Source organism: Rhinoraja longicauda, chromosome 19, assembly GCF_053455715.1.
Source record: "Rhinoraja longicauda isolate Sanriku21f chromosome 19, sRhiLon1.1, whole genome shotgun sequence".
NCBI classification, from domain to species: domain Eukaryota; kingdom Metazoa; phylum Chordata; class Chondrichthyes; order Rajiformes; family Arhynchobatidae; genus Rhinoraja; species Rhinoraja longicauda.
In genome coordinates, this window is record NC_135971.1 from 1663034 (window position 1) to 1686685 (window position 23652).

The 23652-nt window shown below is 48.1% G+C and overlaps 1 protein-coding gene across 1 annotated transcript in view; it reads left to right on the forward strand.

Moving 5' to 3' along the window:
* LOC144602578 (uncharacterized) overlaps positions 1 to 23652 on the forward strand; it is a 54693-nt gene that overhangs the window by 3072 nt on the left and 27969 nt on the right. Inside the window, exons 2-8 of the mRNA XM_078415706.1 lie at positions 35 to 118; positions 8599 to 8946; positions 10041 to 10325; positions 12724 to 12852; positions 13430 to 13456; positions 16955 to 16981; positions 17784 to 18312. Of these exons, the coding sequence (XP_078271832.1) occupies positions 64 to 118; positions 8599 to 8946; positions 10041 to 10325; positions 12724 to 12852; positions 13430 to 13456; positions 16955 to 16981; positions 17784 to 18312 (1400 nt within the window). The 5' untranslated portion in view covers positions 35 to 63. The remainder of the gene's footprint in view (positions 1 to 34; positions 119 to 8598; positions 8947 to 10040; positions 10326 to 12723; positions 12853 to 13429; positions 13457 to 16954; positions 16982 to 17783; positions 18313 to 23652) is intronic.

The following is a 23652-nucleotide window of genomic DNA, read 5'->3' on the forward strand; positions in this document are numbered from 1 at the left end:
CCCTGTAAACATTACCTTGATGCTCTGTTTCCAGGTGAAACCAAGGAAGGATTTCTTTCAGCGATGAGGGGAGGCGGCTACATCTTTGCGCTTTTGCTTGTTCGTGCGGTAATGATGGGTATGTAATGGGACTATTGACTATCACATACACTTGCCGAGAATATTGTGCGACTCCACCGCCTGAGCTGATCTAAGGGATGAGTTCCGACAGTCAGTAAGTGACGTTGTCCTGGGTTAAATGGGTCAGATGGTCGTGGGTTCAACCCTGCACTTGGAGCTTCGAACGATAGAGATTGTGGTGTTATTCTAAGTTGATTTTTGGAACAAATTAGCAGCTCTAAAAATGGAAATGTACTTGCTTTTGCTTAAACCAAGGTTCCACACAGTAGATTAGTGGGCAAAATTAGAGCACATGGTATTGGAGGTAGGGTACTGACATGGATAGAAAATTGGTTGACAGACAGAAAGCAAAGAGTGGGGATGCATGGGTCCCTTTCAGAATGGCAGGCAGTAACTAGTGGGGTACCGCAAGGCTCGGTTCTGGGACCGCAGATATTTACAATATACATTAATGACTTGGATGAAGGGATTAAAAGTACCATTAGCAAATTTGCAGATGATACAAAGCTGGGTGGTAGTGTGAACTGTGAGGAAGATGCTATGAGGTTGCAGGGTGACTTGGACAGGTTGTGTGAGTGGGCGGATGCTTGGCAGATGCAGTTTAATGTGGATAGGTGTGAGGTTATCCACTTTGGTGGTAAGAATAGGAAGGCAGAGCATTATCTGAATGGTGTCAAGTTAGGAACAGGGGACGTACAACGAGATCTGGATGTCCTAGTGCATCAGTCCCTGAAAGGAAGCATGCAGGTACAGCAGGCAGTGAAGAAAGCCAATGGAATGTTGGCCTTCATAACAAGAGGAGTTGAGTACAGGAGCAAAGAGGTAATTCTGCAGTTGTACAGGGCCCTAGTGAGTCCGCACCTGGAGTACTGTGTGCAGTTTTGGTCTCCAAATTTGAGGAAGGATATTCTTGCTATTGAGGGCGTGCAGCGTAGGTTTACTAGGTTAATTCCCGGAATGGCGGAACTATCATATGTTGAAAGACTGGAGCGACTAGGCGTGTGTATACTGGAATTTAGAAGGATGAGAGGAGATCTTATCGAAACGTATAAGATTATTAGGGGGTTGGACACGTTAGAGGCAGGAAACATGTTCTCAAAGTTGGGGGAGTCCAGAACAAGGGACCACAGGTGAAGAATAAGGGGTAGGCCATTTAGAACTGAGATGAGGAAAAACTTTTTCAGTCAGAGAGTTGTGAATCTGTGGAATTCTCTGCCTCAGAAGGCAGTGGAGGCCAATTCTCTTGATGCATTCAAGAGAGAGGTAGATAGAGCTCTTAAGGATAGCGGAGTCAGGGGGTATGGGGAGAAGGAAGGAACGGGGTACTGATTGAGAATGATCAGCCATGATCACATTGAATTTGGATTGAAGTTAAGATTTTGGATTGGAGAAAGGCTAATTTTGAGGAGATGAGAAAGGATTTAAAAGGAGTGAAATGGAACTTTTTGTTTTATGAAAAGGATATAATAGAGGAATGGAGGATATTTAAAGGTGAAATTTTGAGAGTACAGAGTCTTTATGTCCCTGTTCGGTGGAAAGGAAAGAATAATAATTTGAAAGAGCCGTGGTTTTCCAGGGAAATTGAACACTTGGTTCGGAAAAAGAGGGAGATATACAATAAATATAAGCGGCAGGGAGTAAATGAGGTTCTTGAGGAATATAAAGAATGTAAAAGGAATCTTAAGAAGGAAATTAGAAAAGCGAAAAAAAGATATGAGGCTGCTTTGGCAAGTAATGTAAAAGTAAACCCCAAGGGGTTCTACAGATATGTCAATAGCAAGAGGATAGCGAGGGATAAAATTGGTCCATTAGAGAGTCAGAGTGGACAGCTATGTGCTGAGCCGGAAGAAATGGGGGAGATATTAAACAATTTCTTTTCTTCGGTATTTACCGAGGAGAAGGATATTGAATTATGTGAGGTAAGCGAAAGAAGTAGAGTAGTGATGGAAATTATGAGGATTAAAGAAGAGGAGGTACGGACACTTTTGAAAAATATAAAAGTGGATAAGTCTCCAGGTCCTGATAGGATATTCCCTAGGACATTGTCAAAAGTCAAAGTCAATTTTATTGTCATTTTCCAGTTAGTTTACACAGACAGAAAATCGAAATACCGTTTCCCACAATCCCGAGGAATAAAGTGCATTAAATTAAGTTAAAATTAAAAAGGCACAGCAAACAACAATCAATATAAAATATAGTCACTTCAATGAAAAAAAGATGAAGATGAATATATTACAATAAAAAAATAAAATAATGAACAGTAGTGCAAAGCCTGTCCATAGCAGCATTAAAAAAATGTCTGGTGCTGGTTGTGCGTGTGTGTGGGGTGTTAAAGTCCAGGTCCAATGGGGGCAGGGGAGAGAGGAGGGAGGGAGGGGAGAGTTCAGCATCCTGACAGCCTGGTGGAAAAAACTGTTCTTTATTCGGGTGGTGCTCGACCTCAGGCTGCGAAACCTTCTCCCTGAAGGCAGGAGGGTGAAGAGGCTGTTGGAGGGGTGGGAGGGGTCACCCACAATGCTCAATGCTTTGCGGGTGAGGCGGGTGGTGTAAAGGACCAGGAGTGTTGGGAGTGAGGCGCCAGTGATCCTCTCAGCAGTAGTCTGACATCAGTGGTGGGGAAGATGCTGGAGTCAATTATAAAAGACGAAATTGCTGAGCATTTGGATAGCAGTAACGGGATCATTCCGAGTCAGCATGGATTTACGAAGGGGAAATCATGCTTGACAAATCTACTGGAATTTTTTGAGGATGTAACTAGGAAAATTGACAAGGGAGAGTCAGTGGATGTGGTGTACCTCGACTTTCAGAAAGCCTTCGACAAGGTCCCACATAGGAGATTAGTGGGCAAAATTAGGGCACATGGTATTGGGGGTAGGGTACTGACATGGATAGAAAATTGGTTGACAGACAGAAAGCCAAGAGTGGGGATAAATGGGTCCCTTTCGGAATGGCAGGCAGTGACCAGTGGGGTACCGCAAGGTTCGGTGCTGGGACCCCAGCTATTTACGATATACATTAATGACTTAGACGAAGGGATTAAAAGTACCATTAGCAAATTTGCAGATGATACTAAGTTGGGGGGTAGTGTGAATTGTGAGGAAGATGCAATAAGGCTGCAGGGTGACTTGGACAGGTTGTGTGAGTGGGCGGATACATGGCAGATGCAGTTTAATGTAGATAAGTGTGAGGTTATTCACTTTGGAAGTAAGAATAGAAAGGCAGATTATTATCTGAATGGTGTCAAGTTAGGAGGAGGGGGAGTTCAACGAGATCTGGGTGTCCTAGAGCATCAGTCAATGAAAGGAAGCATGCAGGTTCAGCAGGCAGTGAAGAAAGCCAATGGAATGTTGGCCTTCGTAACAAGAGGAGTTGAGTATAGGAGCAAAGAGGTCCTTCTACAGTTGTACCGGGCCCTGGTGAGACCGCACCTGGAGTACTGTGTGCAGTTTTGGTCTCCAAATTTGAGGAAGGATATTCTTGCTATGGAGGGCGTGCAGCGTAGGTTCACTAGGTTAATTCCCGGAATGGCGGGACTGTCGTATGTTGAAAGGCTGGAGCGATTGGGCTTGTATACACTGGAATTTAGAAGGATGAGGGGGGATCTTATTGAAACATATAAGATAATTAGGGGATTGGACACATTAGAGGCAGATAACATGTTCCCAATGTTGGGGGAGTCCAGAACAAGGGGCCACAGTTTGAGAATAAGGGGTAGGCCATTTAGAACGGAGATGAGGAAGAACTTTTTCAGTCAGAGGGTGGTGAAGGTGTGGAATTCTCTGCCTCAGAAGGCAGTGGAGGCCAGTTCGTTGGATGCTTTCAAGAGAGAGCTGGATAGAGCTCTTAAGGATAGCGGAGTGAGGGGCTATGGGGAGAAGGCAGGAACGGGGTACTGATTGAGAGTGATCAGCCATGATCGCATTGAATGGCGGTGCTGGCTCGAAGGGCTGAATGGCCTACTCCTGCACCTATTGTCTATTGTCTATTGTCTATTGTCTATTGTTCACTATGCGCTGCAGGGTCTTACGGCTGGAGGCTGTGCAGCTTCCGAACCACACAGTGATACAGCTGCTGAGGATGCTCTCAATGGCGCCTCGGTAAAAAGTGTACATGATGGGTGTGGGGGCTCCCGCTCTCTTCAGTTTGCGGAGGAGGTAGAGGCGCTGCTGGGCTTTCTTGGCGATGGACGTGGTGTTGTTGCTCCAGGAGAGATCCTCGGTGATGTTCACCCCCAGGAATTTGGTGCTGCTCACCTGCTCCACAGCAGCACCATTGATGGTCAGTGGGTGGGGGTGTTGGGTGTGCATTCTCCTGAAGTCGACAACAATCTCCTTTGTTTTCTCCACATTCAGGAAGACATTGTTGTCTGTGCACCACGCGGCCAGCTGGTTCACCTCCTTCCTGTAGTGGGTCTCGTCGTTGTTGCTGATGAGACCCACCACGGTTGTGTCGTCCGCAAACTTGACGAAGTGGTTGGAGCTGTGGGTGGGTGTGCAGTCGTGGGTCAGCAAGGTGAAGAGCAGGGGGCTTAACACACATCCTTGTGGGGCCCCCGTACTCAGCGTGATGGTGTCCGATGTGTTACTGCCGACCCGTACAGACTGGGGTATGGCAGTGAGGAAGTCCAGCAGCCAGTTGCAGAGAAGGGGGCTGAGGCCCAGATTTGTTAGTTTACAAACCAGCTGCTGGGGGATGATGGTGTTGAATGCTGAGCTAAAGTCTACGAACAGCATCCTAACATATGAGTTTTTAGTGTCCAAGTGGGTGAGGGCTGGGTGTAGAGCAGAGGAGATGGCATCCTCAGTGGACCGCTTAGCTCGATATGCAAACTGAAACGGGTCCAGGGAGGGGGGGAGGTTGGATCTGATCTGCTTCATGACCAGCCTCTCGAAGCACTTCATGATGGTTGAAGTCAGCGCTACAGGGCGGTAGTCGTTGAAGCAGGATGGAGAAGACTTCTTGGGCACAGGTATGATGGTGGTTTCTTTGAAGCACGAGGGAACAACAGCCTGGCTCAGGGAGATGTTGAAGATGTCTGTGAGGACATCTGTGAGCTCAGCTGCGCAGTCTTTTAGCACACGACCAGGAATGTTGTCAGGTCCAGAAGCTTTTCGGGTGTTAATCCTTAACAGTGTGCTCCTCACACTGCCTGGAGACAGACAAATAGCCTGGTCGTGGGGGGGGGGGGGGGGGGGGGGAGAGTTGTTTTCTGCGCAGGTGTGTTGCTCTGTGCTTGAAAGCGTGCGAAGAAGCCGTTGAGGTCGTTCAGGAGAGAGGTGTCACTGTCACAGGTCTGTGGTAAGGGTTTGTAGTCCATGAGAGTCCTAATACCCTTCCACAGGCTCCGTGTGTCTCTGCTGTCACTGAAGTGGGCTGTGATGCGCCGGGTGTAGTGTTGTTTGGCTTTCCTGATGCCACTGGAAAGGTTGGCCCTGGCTGCTCTGAGACCGGCTGGATTGCCCTCTCTGAAGGCAACGTTGCGGACCCTCAGCAGCCCATGGACCTCCCCTGTCAGCCATGGCTTCTGGTTAGCCCGGATGGTGATGGCTCTGGTGTGGGTCACATCATCAATGCATTTGGTGATGTAGCCTGTAACTGTCTCTGTGTATTCCTGGATGTTGGTTGTGTTGTTGTATGTTGCTGCCTGCTTGAACATGTCCCAGTCTGTAGTCTCAAAGCAGTTTTGGAGTGCAGCTGTGCTGACCTCTGACCACACACGTACCTCTTTTGAAACTGGTTTGGTGACTTTCACCCGGGGTCTGTATGCCGGTTTCAGCAGAACGGTGAGGTGATCAGAGAGGCCGATGTGGGGGAGGGGGGAAGCCTTGTATGCTCCTTTGATGGTCGTGTAAACAAGGTCCAAGGTGTTGTTTTCTCGTGTTGAGAAATCAACATGCTGGTATACTTTAGGCATGACAGTTTTTAGGTTAGCATGGTTGAAGTCCCCAGCTACGATGAGAAAGCCATCTGGGTGTGCTGTCTGCTGCTCAGAGATGGCCCGGTACAGTTCACAGAGTGCCTCCTCTCTGTCCTTGTTGTTGGAACTGGGAGGGATGTAAACAGCGACTAACAGGATAGCTGTTAGCTCCCTCGGGAGGTAGAAAGGCCGGCACTTCACAAACATAAACTCCGCCAGCGGTGAACAGTGTTTGTAGACCAACACAGCGTCCCGACACCAAGCATCACTGATGTAAACAATCACACCGCCGCCGCGAGTCTTCCCCCTGCTAACCGTAGCTCTGTCCGATCGGTAGCATGTTAGCCGGTCGAGCTGAACAGCGGAGTCCGGGATGTTGTCATTCAGCCATGTTTCCGTGAAAACGTAAACACAGCATTCCCTCACCTCACGCTGGGTCGACCGGAGAAGTCTTATCGTGTCCATTTTATTGTCCAGTGAGCGTACATTAGCCATTAGCATGCTCGGAATAGCCGGTCTGTGTGGGCTAGCCGCTAGCCTAGCCCGGATGCCTCCGCGCTTACCCCTGCTTCCTCTCACACCGCCTGCGGCGTCTCCTCTCACACCGCCTGCGACGTCTCCTTTCCAGCCGGGGGGCAGCACTCGAGGCCGAGGTCAGGCAGAGTATTCTGAGGCCGCTAAGTTCATCTGCAAGCGTAGCGTCCAGTGTTGTTGATGTTGTTATTTTCTTGTCCAGCAAGAATTCACGACTATACTGTCTACTTAACAAACTTAACAAACTTGACGAACTTGAGGAAACATTAAAAACACTCGAAAAATCGGGAGAGCGTGGGGCCGCTGCGTCTGCACGCGCCGCCATAGCCATAATATAGTTATGGGGGAAGTTAGTGCAGAAATAGCAGGGGCTATGACGGAAATATTTCAAACGTCATTAGAAACGGGGATGGTGCCGAAAGATTGGCGCATGTTGTGCCTTTGTTTAAAAAAGGTTCTAAAAGTAAACCTAGCAATTATAGACATGTTAGTTTGACGTCTGTAGTGGGAAAATTAATGGAAAAGATACTTAGGGACAATATATATAATTATTTGGATAAACAAGGCCTGATTAGAAACAGTCAACGTGGATTTGTGCCTGGAAGGTCATGTTTGACCAATCTTCTTGAATTTTCTGAAGAGGTTACCAGGGAAATTGATTAGGGCAAGGCTGTGGATGTTGTCTATATGGACTTCAGTAAGGCATTTGACAAGGTTCCACATGGAAGGTTGATTAAGAAGGTTAAATCGTTGGGTATTAATAGTGAGGTTGCAAGATGGATTCAACAATGGCTGAATGGGAGATACCAGAGGGTAATGGTTGACAACTGTATGTCAGGTTGGAGACCAGTGTCTAGTGGAGTACCCCAAGGATCTGTGTTGGGTCCACTGTTGTTTGTCATTTACATTAATGATCTGGATGATGGTGAGGCAAATTGGATTAGTAAATATGCAGATGATACTAAGATAGGTGGTGTAGTTAATAATGAAGTCGAGTTTCAAAGTCTACAGAGAGACTTGGGCCTTTTGGAAGGGTGGGCTGAAAGATGGCAGATGGAGTTTAATGCTGATAAGTGTGAGGTGGTGCATTTTGGTAGGACAAATCAAAATAGGACGTACAGGGTAAATGGTAGGGAATTGAGGAATGCAGTGGAACAGAGGGTTCTGGGAATAACTGTGCATTGTTCCCTGAAGGTGGAATCTCATGTGGATAGGGTGGCGAAGAAGGCGTTTGGTATGCTTGCCTTTATAAATCAGAGCATCGAATATAGAAGTTGGGATGTAATGTTAAAATTGTACAGGGCATTGATGAGGCCGAATCTGGAGTATGGTGTGCAGTTCTGGTCGCCAAATTATAGGAAGGATGTCGACAAAATGGAGAGGGTACAGAGGAGATTTACTAGAATGTTGCCTGGGTTTCAGCACTTAAGCTACAGAGAGAGAGGTTGAACAGGTTGGGTCTTTATTCTTTGGAGCGTAGAAGGTTGAGGGGGGACTTGATAGAGGTATTTAAATTTTTAAGAGGTACAGACAGAGTTGACGTGGGTAGGCTTTTCCCCTTGAGAGTGGGGAAGATTCCAACAAGGGGACAGAGCTTCAGAATTGAGGGACAAAAGTTTAGGGGTAACATGAGGGGTAACTTCTTTACTCAGAGGGTGGTGGCTGTATGGAATGGGCTTCCGGTGGAAGTGGTGGAGGCAGGCTCGATTTTATTATTTAAGAGTAAATTGGATAGGAATATGGATAAGAGGGGATTAGAGGGTTATGGTCTGAGAGCAGGTAGATGAGACTATGTCAGAGAGAGTGGTCGGCGTGGACTGATAGGGCCGAACGGGCCTGTTTCCGTGCTGTGGTTGTTATATGGTTATATGGTTATATGGAATGGCGGTGCTGGCTCGAAGGGCCGAATGGCCTCCTCCTGTACCTATTGTCTATTGTCTATTGTCTATTAACTGCCGCCCGACCCCCGAAAATTTACATAACACCCCGCTGTAAAAAGCTGAGGTTTAATTTTTTTATTTTTCCAGATGAATTCCTTGTGATTGTGCCGGACTATCCTGTGCTGGTCACGGTGGGTGAAGATGCCCTGTTGGAATGTCAGAAGGTACCGGATACATCACTGGACGTTCTGGAGGTCCGATGGTTTACAACGAGCCCGGGGTCACCGGTACATTTGTACACCGGCGGCCAGGACCGACCTGAGGTGCAGGACGGGGCTTATCGAGGGAGGACGGAGCTTATTCGGGAAGAGTTTCGCCGTGGAAACGCATCGCTTAAACTGAAGAGGGCCAAAGTATCAGACGCTGGGAACTACACATGTTCCATCAGCAGCCCCACGTCCCGTCAGCAGGCGGCGCTGCGGCTGCAGGTTGAAGGTGAGACCCTCTGGTGGCTGCCGTGATCCCGAGGCACAGGTTTACACCGGGAATGTCGGCAGTAAGCGGCCGCTGAGACAGGAAAGTGGGAATTACTGGGAAATTCAGGGGTTACTGACAATGCAGACCACTGCCTCGGCACAGGCAAGGAGTGGCAGGGCCCGGAACGGAATGGCAGCGGCGAGGGTGAGCCTAGGAAGGAACTGTAGATGCAGGTTTACACCGAAGGAAGACACAAAATGCTGGAGTAAGATTCTTTTTAGATTTAGAAATACAGCACGGAAACAGGCCCTTCGGCCGACTGGGTCCGCGCCGCCCAGCGATCTCCGCACACTAACACTATCCTACACCCACTAGGGACAATTTTTATATTTGCACAGCCAATTAACCTATATACCTGCACGTCTTTGGGGTGTGGGAGGAAACCGAAGATCTCGGAGTAAACCCACGCAGGTCACGGGGAGAACGTACAAACTCCGTACAGACGGCGCCCGTAGTCAGGATCGAACCTGAGTCTCCGGCGCTGCATTCGCTGTAAGGCAGCAACTCTACCGCTACGCCACTGTGCCGTAACTCAGCGGGACAGGCAGCATGCGTGGAGAGAAGGAATGGGTGACGTTTCGGGTCGAGTCCCTTCTTTAGACAGTCACGGGAGAGAGAGTCTAGAGATATGGAAGGGTAAGGTGTGAAAAAGAGAAATCAAAGGGGTATGGGGAGAAGGGAGGAACGGGGTACTGATTGAGAATGATCAGCCATGATCACATTGAATGGCGGTGCGTACAGGCTCGAAGGGCCGAATGGCCTACTCCTGCACCTATTGTCTATTGTCTGTTGTCTATTGGGACGCGGTTCAAGGAACATGGAGAATGATCATTGTCAGCTGAAGGGGAAGGTGACAACGAAGCGATGGGGCGGCAACGCGGCTGCGCCCAGTGATCCAACCAACGATCGTTGGACATCCCACCGCTGCTCTTTCTGTCACTCTTCAGGCCCCAGGCTTCCTCTGCTACTCACCGACCCGGCGCTAGGAAAGCCCTTTCCACAGCGCGATACATATGTCACAATCGTTTTTACCGATTACATCCCGAATGCAGGATTTGGACTCCGGCCCTGGATCCGCTTGGAGGAAAGCACCAAGCAAGGGGTGCGTGTGGTGTGTACGTCCGATCGATGGTTTCCCGAGCCAGACATACGGTGGCGGGATGGGAGTGGACAAGATGTGACAGCGCTGTCTGACACACGGTTCACCGCGGACTCCAGCGGGCTGGTCACTGTCCGCAGTCACATCGATGTCACAAGTGATTCTGTGAACAGGTATTCCTGTTTCATGCGAAGTAAGAGACTGGGGAAAACACGAGAGGCCCATCTCCAGATATCAGGTACGTGGGAACCTGGAAACCCCTCCAGAAAAAAAGGGAGAAGTAGACACAAGGAACTGCAGGAGGTGTACAATCAGTAAACTTGGTGACCTTTGCTTTACCTCCCTCTCCGTCCCACCCCCACTCTAGTTCTTCCACTAGTTTCACTGTCCTGATTAATTTTGCTGATTGTATGCATCGTTGTCACCTTCCCCTCAGCTAACCTTTCTACATTTTCTTGATCAACGTCTGCTTTGATCTGTCGTTTTCACATTTTGCCAACGGACAATAGACAATAGGTGCAGGAGTAGGCCATTCGGCCCTTCGAGCCAGCACCGCCATTCAATGTGATCATGGCTGATCATTCACAATCAGTACCCCGTTCCTGCCTTCTCCCCATACCCCCTGACTCCGCTATCCTTAAGAGCTCTATCTAGCTCTCTCTTGAATGCATTCAGAGAATTGGCATCCACTGCCTTCTGAGGCAGAGAATTCCACAGATTCACAACTCTCTGACTGAAAATGTTTTTCCTCATCTCAGTTCTAAATGGCCTACCCCTTATTCTTAAACCGCGGCCCCTTGTTCTGGACTCCCCCAACATTGGGAACATGTTTCCTGCCTCTAACGTGTCCAACCCCTTAATAATCTTATACGTTTCGATAAGATCCGCTCTCATCCTTCTAAATACCTGTGTACGCAAGCCTAGTCGCTCCAGTCTTTCAACATATGACAGTCCAGCCATTCCGCGAAGTAACCTAGTAAACCTACGCTGCACGCCCTCAATAGCAAGGATATCCTTCCTCAAATTTAGAGACCAAAACTGCACACAATACTCCAGGCGCGGTCTCACTAGGGCCCTGTCCAACTGCAGAAGGACCTCTTTGCTCCTATACTCAACCCTTCTTGTTACGAAGGCCAACATGCCATTGGCTTTCTTCACTGCCTGCTGTACCTGCATGCTTCCTTTCAGTGACTGATGCACTAGGACACCCAGATCTCGTTGTATGTCCCCTTCCACATCTCTACTCTCCCTCTCCCCTAACTCTCCGTCTGAAGAAGGGTCTCGACCCGAACCGTCACCCGTTCCTTCTCTCCTGAGATGCTGCCTGATCCGCCGAATTACTCCCGTATTTTGTGTCTATCTACGGTGTTAACCTGCATCTGCAGGTGCTTCCCACACACAGGATCTATAACTGGTCAGGTGTGGGATACCTCGGGAATGAACCCCAACATTCGGCAAGTGATGGGGAGCTGGGGAAGGCTGTTGGTGTTGTGGATGGGGAGAAGGGGTTATAGGCTCGGTGCCGGTGATAGGAGACCATTAGTGTGTTGGGACTGCTGACAGATTCCCTGCAGATGCTGGCGCGTGCCGGGGCTTCCACCCCCAGCTCCTACTGGCTTAGTGGGAGCAAATGCAATGCCTTTCCAGACTGTCCCAATGAAGAAACAAGGAACTGCAGATGCTGGTTCAGAATGAAAGACACCCCCCCCCCCCCAACTCTGCATTCATCGACATCAACTCATTCCAATGCCCGTGACAGGGTCGAGATCGGGACCAGATGTCTGGTGCTGTCTCACTACTGAAGATGAAATCTACACATTATTTTATGATATGTTTCATGTCAGTTCATAGCAGCGGCGGACGTCTCAGTAAATCCGCCACTTGTGTGAGTTGGTTCTTGTGCGAGTTTCTTGGACTCATCACTACACGACCAGCTTGTGATGTGATACGAACCCTTCGTATCCTGGCCCTGCATTATGAGAAAATCTACCTTTATCATTCATAAAAACATAGAAAGAAAGAAAATAGCTGCAGGGGGCGGCCCTATGGCCCTTCGAGCCAGCACCGCCATTAATTGCGGTCATGGTTGATCATCCACAATCAATAACCCGTGCCTGCCTTCTCCCCATATACCTTGATTCTACTCGCCCCTAATTCGAAACCTCTCTCCCCGTGACACCCATTGTCGGGGATAGGGTTCGAGTGTGTTTCCATGATCGGCGCATATTTCACCGGAGAAAGGGCGCCAACACCAGTTCGCCAGACAAAATGCTACTGGTGAAATAAAAACTAAAACTCCCTCCAAACCTTTCCTATCCCCATCCCTGTCCAATTGTCTTTTAAATTAAGTTATAGTACCTGCCTCGACTACTTCCTCTGGCAGCTCGTTCCATATTCCCCCCACCCTTTGTGTGAAAAGGTTGTCCCTGAGATTTGCATTACATTTTGCCCCTCTCACCTTAAGCCCATGCCCTCTAATTCGAGATTCTCCATATCCTGGGTGAAAGATCGTCCATAAGATCACCCTTCAGCCTCCTGCGCTCTAAGGAATAAAGTCAGCCGACCGAATATCTCGCTTTCGATCAGGTTCTCAAGGGCTGGAACATCTCACACGAGTGTACACATTTCCGTTCTAGATATGTTCATCATTAAAGCTAACGAGTTCAACATTTGGCTGCCGATTTTCTGGGTTCTTGCCGGCCTTGTGGTCACAGCTGCTGCTTTCAATATAATGTTCCACCGAAAGGAAGACAGAAAGATTCAAGGTAAGAGAGAGCGCGGGGGGGGGGGGGGGGGGGGGGGGAGGAGGGGGGGGGGGGGGAGGAGGTGGGGGGGGGGGGTGAGCGGGTGATCTTATAGAGATGTATAAATTCATGAAGGGAATAGATAAGGTGAATGCACGGAGTATTTTACCAAGGACAGGGGAATCAAGAATTTGAAGGTACAAGCTTAAGGTGAGAAGGGGAAAGATTTAATACAAACCTTAGGGGCAACGTTTTATTACCGAGGGTGGTGGGTGAAGCCGCCAAGATAAGATGCCCCGGTGTACGGGATAATCGGACAGAGTCATTGGGAAGGATGTATTTCCGTGAACTGTTAGGCCAATAACCAGGGACAATAGGTTTAAGGTTCTGGGCAGGAGGACTACAGGGGAGCTGGGGAAATTACTTCAACCCAAAGGGTGTTGAAAGTTTGCAGATTCATGGGCATGTTTGGCAGGTTGTTCAGATAGTGCGCTCGTTTACTGTCACCAGTGATTGAATCCAGAGAGCACCCTTTTGCGTTGTCCTCTGTTTGTGCACAGTGACTGACACGGTCCTGGGACTTGTTTTTTATTTTCAGAACTCCAGCTGTTTTTCACTTTGGAAGGTAAGATATTTCCGACAATTCCGACTCCAATGTATAACGACTGAACGAGAAATGTGCAATGTGGTTTAACAGCCGTTCTCCCGTCTCCGGGTCCTCCTTCCACGAATCCTAGTGTCATAATCGGCACAGACATTGTGGGCCAAAGGGCCGGTTCCTGTGCTGTATCGTTCTATCTTCCTCTTCTAATCCACTCACCACCAGGTCTCTCGTTCCTTCCATTCTTCGCACCTTTCAGACCGCCGTTGAATGAACTGTGTTTACTCATTTTATGTCTTAGAATCTCTTGGTGAACGAGATTAAATATTGTTCTTATTAATTTATGTCTCTACCAGAATTGAACAATTAATTATTTTATCCCGTGAATGTCTGAGCACAATTGGGAAGAAAGCTACAAGAAAAGCCAAATATGTTTTCGTGAAATTGCAAATCTCCACCCGGATTTCCCCGATTATGGTTTACTTGGGACATATTGTTCTTGCCTTTTTGCAGTTCTCTTATTTTAACCCCGGGAATTCACGAGTCTGCAGGGTGTATTGAAATAGGGCCGACGACTGTAGCCTTGAGAAACAACAATGTTGAGCGTTATCATGGAAAATGCTTTGTTGCCTGTCCTTACTGATTGCAGGCTGTACGTCAGGAAGGGACCCATCTTGACCAACTGGAAAACAAAGACTCTTCGATCAGACCCCCATTTATTGACGGGTCTATTTACGGTCTGAAGAAGGGCCTCGACGCGAAACATCACCCATTCCTTCGCTGCAGAAAATGTGCGTGTCCCGCTGGGTTACTCCAGCACTTTGTGTCTGCCTCCTATATATTGACTGTAGCTCTACCGCCAACACCGTAATTCCAAACAAACGGCTTGACCTTGGACTCGGCACTCGCTTCTGCTACTGGATTCTTGACGCCTTGAGCCACTGACAGCGGTCAGTGAGGACAGGCAGCAGAGCATTTGCCATGATAGGTCTCGGCATCTTGGTTCCACAAGGCTGCACCATCAGCTCGTTTCCATACCCCTTGTAGACTCATGATTTCCAGTATTTTTATGGTCCGAGAATCAGATCATGATATTATTGTGGAGGGGGGGGGGGGGTGCTTTCTCTATTTCTGCAGGTGTGACTGGGTGAGGAACGAAACTTGTGCGGCAGTTTCATCGTCTTCAGTTTACCATTGCGGCAGGTTGGACTCCTCCTCACTGACAACAAATCCAAGGGTTAAAATAAGAGAAACTGCAAAGAGGCAAGAAAAGGTAGACACAAATTGATGGAGTAACTCAGCGGGACAGGCAGCATGGAGAAGGAATGGGTGATGTTTCGGGTCGAGACGGATCCGAAGAAGGGTCTCGACCGGAAACGTCACCCATTTCTTCTCCCCACAGATGCTGCCTGTCCCGCTGAGTTACTCCAGCACTCTGTGAAACGTCGCCCATTCCTTCTCTCCAGGGATGCTGCCTGAGCCGTTGAGTTACTCCAGCATTTTATGTCTACCTTCGATTTAAACCAGCATCTGCACTTCTTTCCGACACAAGAGGAAAGAAAATATGTCCCAAGTAATACCGGATGCATATTTGCAGATTTCACTCACACTTATTCGGCTTTTCATGTGGCTTTCCTCCCAATTGTGCTCCGGCATTCACAGGATGGAACAACTAACTGTCCAAATCTGGTGGGGACATAAATAAATAAGAACAATATTTAATCTCGTTCACCAAGGAATTCCAGGACATAAAATAACTAACCATAATCCATTCAAAGGTGAAACGGAGGCGTACGGAAAGAGGAATTTGATGGTGTGTGGATTAGAACACCAGTCCATCAGTCACACCTTCTTCTCGCTTTCTCTTGAAGTGGTTGTCCCTTTCGCAAATCCACGGTCAGACCATTCCCCACCCAGTGTATCTTCCACGCCATTCCCCACCCAGTGTATCTTCCACGCCATTCCCCACCCAGTGTATCTTCCACGCCATTCCCCACCCAGTGTATCTTTCACGCCATTCCCCACCCAGTGTATTTTCCACGCCATTCCCCACCCAATATATTTTCCACGCCATTCCCCACCCAGTGTATTTTCCACAGCAGTCCCCACCCAGTGTATTTTCCACGCCATTCCCCACCCAGTGTATTTTCCACGCCATTCCCCACCCAGTGTATTTTCTACGCCATTCCCCACCCAGTGTATTTTCCACGCAAACGCCCAGATCAGCATCACTTGTGTTTTCACCTTCCCCTCCTCACAAAGTAGGAACCCGCTGAGAAGGCATGAGACACCAAAGGCGGATTGGGTGATTGGGGACATCTGCATTCAGTACGGAAGAGTGACTCCAAGCTCCCGTTGCCGGCTGTCTTTATTCTGTATCCCATTCCCATTCACTGGTTCAATGGTGCTTTATTTGTTACATATACAACTGCAAGCGTCACCCATCCCTTCTCTCCAGAGATACTGCTTGACCCGCTGAGTTACTCCAATATTTTGTGTCTACCTTCGATTTAAACCAGTATTTGCAGTTCTTTCCTACACAACTTGGTAATTTTTTTGGCGCCCTTTATGTGGCGACTGTTATGGATGGGACAGGTTGGGAGAGATATGGACCAAAAGGCGGGTATGTGGGACTAGTGTAGCTGGGATATGTTGGCCGGTGTGGGCACGTTGGGCCGACAGGCCTGTTTCCACGCTGTATCACTCCATGACTCTATGAGTCTTTGCACACCTTGGGTATGCGAAACAAAGAATTTCACTGTGACTTGTCACGTGTGACAATAAAGTAGTTATTCATTTATTTATTCATTTATTCACCCAATCGTTCGTTCGTTCATTCATTCATTCATTCATTCATTCATTCATTCATTCATTCATTCATTCATTCATTCATTCATTCATTCATTCATTCGTTCATTCATTCATTCATTCATTCATTCGTTCATTCGTTCATTCATTCATTCATTCATTCATTCATTCATTCATTCATTCATTCATTCATTCATTCACTCATTCATTCATTCATTCATTCATTCGTTCATTCGTTCATTCATTCATTCCTCCTTCATGAAGTTATTTTTGCAAATATTACACATGCAGGCGCCGCCATTTTTGGCGCCATTATTCAAAGTACGAAGTCCGGCCTGCCCGCACGCTCGGTAGTCTGATCTATCTCTCTCTCTCTCTCTCTCTCTCTCTCTCTCTCTCTCTCTCTCTCTCTCTCTCTCTCTCTCTCTCTCTCTCTCTCTCTCTCTCTCTCTCTCTCTCTCTCTCTCTCTCTCTCTCTCTCTCTCTCTCTCTCTCTCTCTCTCTCTCTCTCTCTCTGTCTCTGTCTCTGTCTCTCTCTCTCTCTCTCTCTCCTTCCCGATGTTCGGTTGGATAGTGAGAGATGAATAGACCATTTAGTCTGTGCTGTTACTAACTGGATTGTAACCTATCTTAACGACATTTTCATTACCAATATGAATCATCCATCAGCAAAGGATGAAAGTTTTGAAGTGTGGTATTTCTGGTTTTATGCAGGTTTGGATGACATAGCCATTGAATATGGTAAGTACCGATCATTCTGCATCCCAATACTTTGTACAATTTCACATTCTGTTGCGACTCACAGAGCCATCCCATCCGCCCACTGTGACCCATTCCATGAAGCCTCACAGCGCCGGAGACCATGGTTCTACCCTGACTTCGGGTGTTGTCAGTGCGGAGTTTCTACACTCTCCCTGTGACCGCGTGGGTCATCTCCAGGTGTCCCGGTTTCCTCCCACACTGCAAAGATGCTTTTTGAATTTGAGGGTTAATTGTCTGTTGTAAATTGTCCCTCGTGTGTAAGATGCTGTTAGTGTTCGGGGTTTTCGTGGGGCGGTACGGACTCGGTGGGCCTAAGGGCCTGTTTTTATGCTGTATCTCGAAAGTGACGCTCCCCTGCCCATTTGCACTCTCTGTCCTCACCCTTGGCGCACGGGTTGACGCACCCCGTTCTCACGCTGTTCAGCCCAGTTGATCTTCCCAGCAGCTCACCCTCCTGCCCTTGACACGTCCCCCCACCCACCTCGCTCCCCACCAACCCCCCCGCTCCCCACCCCCCTTCTCTCCCCACCACACCCCACCCCGCTCCCCACCCCCTTCTCTCCCCACCCCGCCCACCCCCGCTCCCCACCACCCCCGCTCCCCACCCCCTCGCAATCCCCACCCCCTCGCTCCCCACCCCGCCCGCTCCCTCCCCCCAGGATCCGCCTGCCCCCCACTCTCCTTCACCCCACCCCCACGGACCCCTCTCAGTCCCGGGGCCGCGCTGCCCGATTCTCCCCCCGACCCCGGGGACTCTCTGATTCTCTGCTTCTCCCCCCAGTCTCCGTCACCCTGGATGTGGAAACAGCGCATCCGCGGCTCGAGGTGTCTGAGGATCGGAAGAGGATGAGATGGACCCGGACAGAGAGGATCCTCCCTGACACCGGGAAGAGGTTTACATACTGGTCTTCTCTCATGGGATCGGAGGGATTCATATCGGGGAGACGTTACTGGGAGGTGGAGGTGGCGGCGAGTCGGGGCTGGTGTCTGGGAGTCGCCGCAGAGTCAGTGGAGAGGAAGGAAGCGTTGAAACTGAGGCCGGAACATGGACTCTGGTCCCTGGAGCGCTTAGGTGACAGATTTTATGTAAACACTTTACCGGAATCCGATCTACCCGCCGGTCCCATCCCCCGGAGGGTGGGAGTTTATCTCAGTTACGAGTCCGGGACGGTTTCATTTTACGACGCGGACACCAAGTCCCATCTCCACACCTTCACTGGGAACAAATTCACGGAGAAACTTTATCCTTTCTTCGCGACTTGGGACACGAAGCTTGCACTGAGAATCTGCCCAAGTTCCACTCTGCGCCTGTAAAGGGAGTCGGGTCGCGTGACCGGCGTCAGGAGCGCGGGCCCGGACTGTGGGGTGGAGACCACACTTGCCACCTGTCGGTGCTGAACGGGTCCCGTTCAATCCTCAAATTCCATGTGCTTAAACCCCAGCGAGCGCAGGAATAAAACCAGTCGAAGACCGCGGTAAAGAGCGAATGCAGCGACCCGGATCTCCCCTCCCCCACTTGTTCAAGACTGTTTAACACAAAGATACTAGAGTAAAGAGGTGGACCACACCGTTGAAATCGCCGACACTGAAGTGTAGCACGCAACGACATTTTATTAAGCAAAACTCGCCGTTCGCTCCGCCTCTCGCAGTGTAATCAGTGTTTTGGGGAACAGTATGTATGATTATACCATTAAAATGCAGAATATATCTCATCTATCAACTCTCATTTTCTTGTTATTTTAATTTAAAATATTATCCCCGCTTAATGTCTGAATTTATTATTTCTGACTGTTTCTGCCCATTTACCTCCCATCCCCCCCCCAGCCCGCTACTTTGTGCAGGTTCCCTTGTATTGCTCAAACACACACTCTGCGCAAATATAACTTATTTTATATGAATATGTGTGTGTGTTTATGTGTGTGCGCGCGTGTGTGTGTGTGTGTGTGCGTGTGTGTGGTGTGCGTGTGTGCGTGTTTATGTGTGTGTGTGTGTGTGCGTGTGTGTGTGCGTGTGTGTATGTGTGTGTTTGTGTGTGTGTGCGTGTGTGCGTGTGTGCGTGTGCGTGTGTGCGTGTGTGTGTGTGTGCGTCTGTGTGCGTGTTTATATATGTGTGTGTGTGTGTGTGCGTGTGTGTGTGTGTGTGTGTGTGTGTTTATGTGTGCGTGTGTGTGTGTGTGTGCGTGTGTGCATGTGTGTGCGTGTGTGTGTGTGTTTATGTGCATGTGTGTGTGTGTGTGTGTGTGTGTTTGCGTGTGTGTGTGTGTGCGCGCGCGCGTGTGTGTGTGTGTGTGTGTGTGTGTGTGTGAGTTTGTGTGTGTGTGAGGCAAGATAGAGACAAATAGATCTCAAAGTTCCTTCTCATGGATCAAAAACAACTTTGATTTAAAGCAACGCTCTATTTCTCTCTTCATCTTATTTTTCACATGATGTACATAAACCATAACGGGGATTCGACCTTTATAGTTTATATAATAATAATAATAATATATTTATTTTATATAGCGCCTTAACACATGCACAAAGCGCTTTACAAATACAATTAACATAGAAACAAACAGACAAACAGACAAACTATCCTGACGGAAAAGCGGCGAATAATCAACGCCAGCGTCCTCTCACGTCAGGGTCCGGCAGTAGACATTAAAGAACACAAGACACACAGATACAATTTTTTACACAAAACAGCCATCACAGTGATTGCTCTAGGCATACCCTCACTGTGATGGAAGGCAAAGTCTTATCTCCTCCTCGTTCTTCTCCCGTGGCGCCACGAGGCGATCGAGGCTCCCAACCCCTTGAAGCCCCCACCGGGCGATGGTAAGTCCCAGGGTCGAGCCGAGCAGGGCGATGAGAGTCCTGAGCCCCCACCGGGCGATGGAAAATGCCGCGGCCGAGCCACGCAGGGCGATGAGAGTCCTGAGCCCCCACCGGGCGATGTAAAGTGCTGCGGCCGAGCCACGCAGGGTGATGAAGGGCCTGCGGGCGGGTTGATCGTGCCTCGTGCTTCGGGGCGGTCGAAGCTGCTACGGCTGGAGCTCCCAAAAGCCGGTCGCCAGCCAGGGACCTCCGAGCTCCCGATGTTGCGGTCTGCAGGGCCCACGGCCGAAGCCTCCGAGATGGTAAGTCCAGGCCCTGCGACCGGAGTCTTCGAGGTCGATCCCAGCTGGAGGCCGCCGACTCCACGATGTTAGGCCGTTGCGCGAACGGAGATACGACACGGTAAAGGTCGCATCTCCGTTGAGGAGGAGATTTAAAAAAAAGGTTTCCCCCAACCCCCCCACCACCCCCCTACATACACAGAATTAAAAATAAAACAAAACGTACATTTAACATCAACAATGACAAAAAACACAAAAAAAAAACCGGAGAGACTGCCGGTGAGCCGCAGCTGCAGAACACAGCCACGCCCCCAGTATGCATATGCATATATATGCATATATAGTGTAGGAAAATAACTGCAGGTGCTGGTACAAATCGAAGATATCGCAAAATGCTGGAGTAACTCAGCAGGTCGGGCAGCATCTCAGGAGAGAAGGAATGGGTGACGTTTCGGGTCGAGACCCTTCTTCAGACTCAGTCTGAGCCTTATATGATATATATAAGCGCGTGTGTGTGTGGGGTGTGTGTGTGTGTGTGTGTGTGTGTGCCTGTGAATACATATATATGTATATATTCAGTCATGCACACACTTCTCAGCACATAGTTCTCCCCATCACGGCGGCACGGTGGCGCAGCGGTAGAGTTGCTGCCTTACAGCGAATGCAGCGCCGGAGACTCGGGTTCGATCCTGACTACGGGCGCCGTCTGTACGGAGTTTGTACGTTCTCCAGGTGGTCTGCGTGGGTTTTCTCCGAGATCTTCGGTTTCCTCCCACATTCCAAAGACGTACAGGTATGTAGGTTAATTGGCTGGGCAAATATAAAAAATGTCCCTAGTGGGTGTCGGATAGTGTTAGTGTGCGGGGATCGCTGGGCGGCGCGGATCCGGTGGGCCGAAGGGCATGTTTCCGCGCTGTATCTCTAAATCTAAAAAATCTAAATGATCACTGTTCTCTCACATACATTTCATTAAGGTCCACCATACACATTCGCAATCAGTGACATCAAACATATTTCCCGAAATCCAAATATTATGAATAAAGTAACTATGAACACGTGTCAAGATATTTGTTCATTCTTTTCATTCTATATTAGTCTAATAAAAAGTAATACATACATACCTACTCTGATACATAAGTGCCAGCTTTAGACATGAATATTGTACATTACTATCATAGTTTAGTTTTGAATGTAACATATAATTGAGGGGGTCGGTGCAATATAGTGCTGACCCTCACATTTGTGACGAATGAGTTACATGCATTAACACGATCCTTACCCACTACATTACAACCTGTCCAAATGGCGTATATAAATTCAACCGGTAAGTAGGTCAAATAACATAGGCACCTTCTTGGTTTTTTTGTGATTTATGGATTGTTCAAATGTGAATATCTGATAACGACTCATTTGTGGATTAGCAGTATATTGCACCAACTCCCTTCAATTTTACATCATTCAAAAATGAACTTCATAAACAAGGATAACACTTTTTATTTCTGTCATTCATAGTAAGATTTACATCATTTTGTGTGCGAGATATACGAGGTTGCACTGTTTCGCATATCAGCTAACCAACGAAAAGATCAGGTCCTGATTCATACCAGCTCTTCACCCGCCCGCCCGCCCCCCCCTTCCTTGTGTGAAAAATGTCCCAACCTGAAACATCACCCATCCTTTTTCTCCAGAGATGCAGCCTGACCCATTCCACCACAGTGTCTATCTGAATTGGACTCATGCTTCTGTACCACGTCAGGCAGCGTTGGTCATTTTAGTGGCTGTCAAGGGTTTTAAACCAATCAATTCACCAATTCAAAATTTCCTGGCCCGAGGAATTAAGTTAAATGTCTTTTCAATTATATTGTGGATACAGTAGAGTTCTAATGTTTGCAAATGCCTAATCTCTGCTTCCATGACTTTAAAAAAATAAAACAAGAAGAGATACAGCTCGTGGAGGTGAAATTAAAATTAACAAAGAAAGCAAAGAAGAACAGTTCATTAAATATGATTAATTGGCCAAATACAGAGAGAGTGGACCTCTAGTGCAAATATTCAATCAGTAACATCCAAAGTTTAAAGATCACGAAGCAGCAACTCTTCAAGAAATAGTTATAAATGTCATTATCAACTTATCCAAGAAGTTGAACAAAAATAATTGTTTGCAAACATTTTATATACAAAGAAATCGCCGAGAGTGATGACTAAAATGGCGCTGAAATTTACCCATGCCCTGGTACGGTTTTCAGAGTCGAGTGGTCTATCTTGGTACTCTAGTATCTTAGGTTTGACCTGCCATTTGCACCGAAAAAATAGACAATAGACAATAGGTGCAGGAGGAGGCCATTCGGCCCTTCGAGCCAGCACCGCCATTCAATGTGATCATGGCTGAACATTCTCAATCAGTACCCCGTTTCTGCCTTCTCCCCATACCCCCTGACTCCGCTATCCTTAAGAGCTCTATCCAGCTCTCTCTTGAATGCATTCAGAGAATTGGCCACCACTGCCTTCTGAGGCAGAGAATTCCACAGATTCACAACTCTCTGACTGAAAGAGTTTTTCCTCACCTCAGTTTTAAATGGCCTACCCCTTATTCTTAAACTGTGGCCCCTTGTTCTGGACTCCCCCAACATTGGGAACATGTTTCCTGCCTCTAACGTGTCCAACCCCTTAATAATCCTATACGTTTCGATAAGATCTCCTCTCCTCCTTCTAAATTCCAGTGTATACAAGCCTAGTCGCTCCAGCCTTTCCATATATGACAGTTCCGCCATTCCGGGAATTAACCTAATAAACCTACGCTGCACGCCCTCAATAGCAAGAATATCCTTCCTCAGATTTGGAGACCAAAACTGCACACAGTACTCCAGGTGCGGTCTCACTGGGCCCCTGTACAACTGCAGAAGGACCTCTTTGCTCCGATACTCAAATCCTCTTGTTATGAAGGCCAACATTCCATTGGCTTTCTTCACTCCCTGCTGTACCTGCATGCTTCCTTTCAGTGACTGATGCACTATGACACCCAGATCTCGTTGTACGTCCCCTTTTCCTAACTTGACACCATTCAGATAATACTCTGCCTTCCTATTCTTACTACCAAAGTGGATAACCTCACACTAATCTATATTAAACTGCATCTACCATGCATCCGCCCACTCACACAACCTGTCCAATTCACCCTGCAACCTCATAGCATCTTCCTCACAGTTCACACTACCACCCAGCTTTGTATCATCTGCAAATTTGCTAATCGTACTTCTAATCCCTTCATCCGTCATTAATAAACCGAACAATAACACTATTCGTCGAAATAAAAAGGAACTGCAGATGCTGGTTTACAAATAAAAAGACAGAAAGTGCTGGAGTAATCCAACAGATGTAACCACCGGATGGCGCCAGTCGTGGCTGCCTCGTCAATGATCTGTCTGTCGCTTCCTTATTTGTTGTTTTATAGTATGTGTTAAATGTATGTTTTAGTGTTCTTTAGCTTGTTTTATGTGGGTGATGGGGGGGGGGGGGGATTGGGGTGGACACTTTTTTTCTAATCTCTTACCT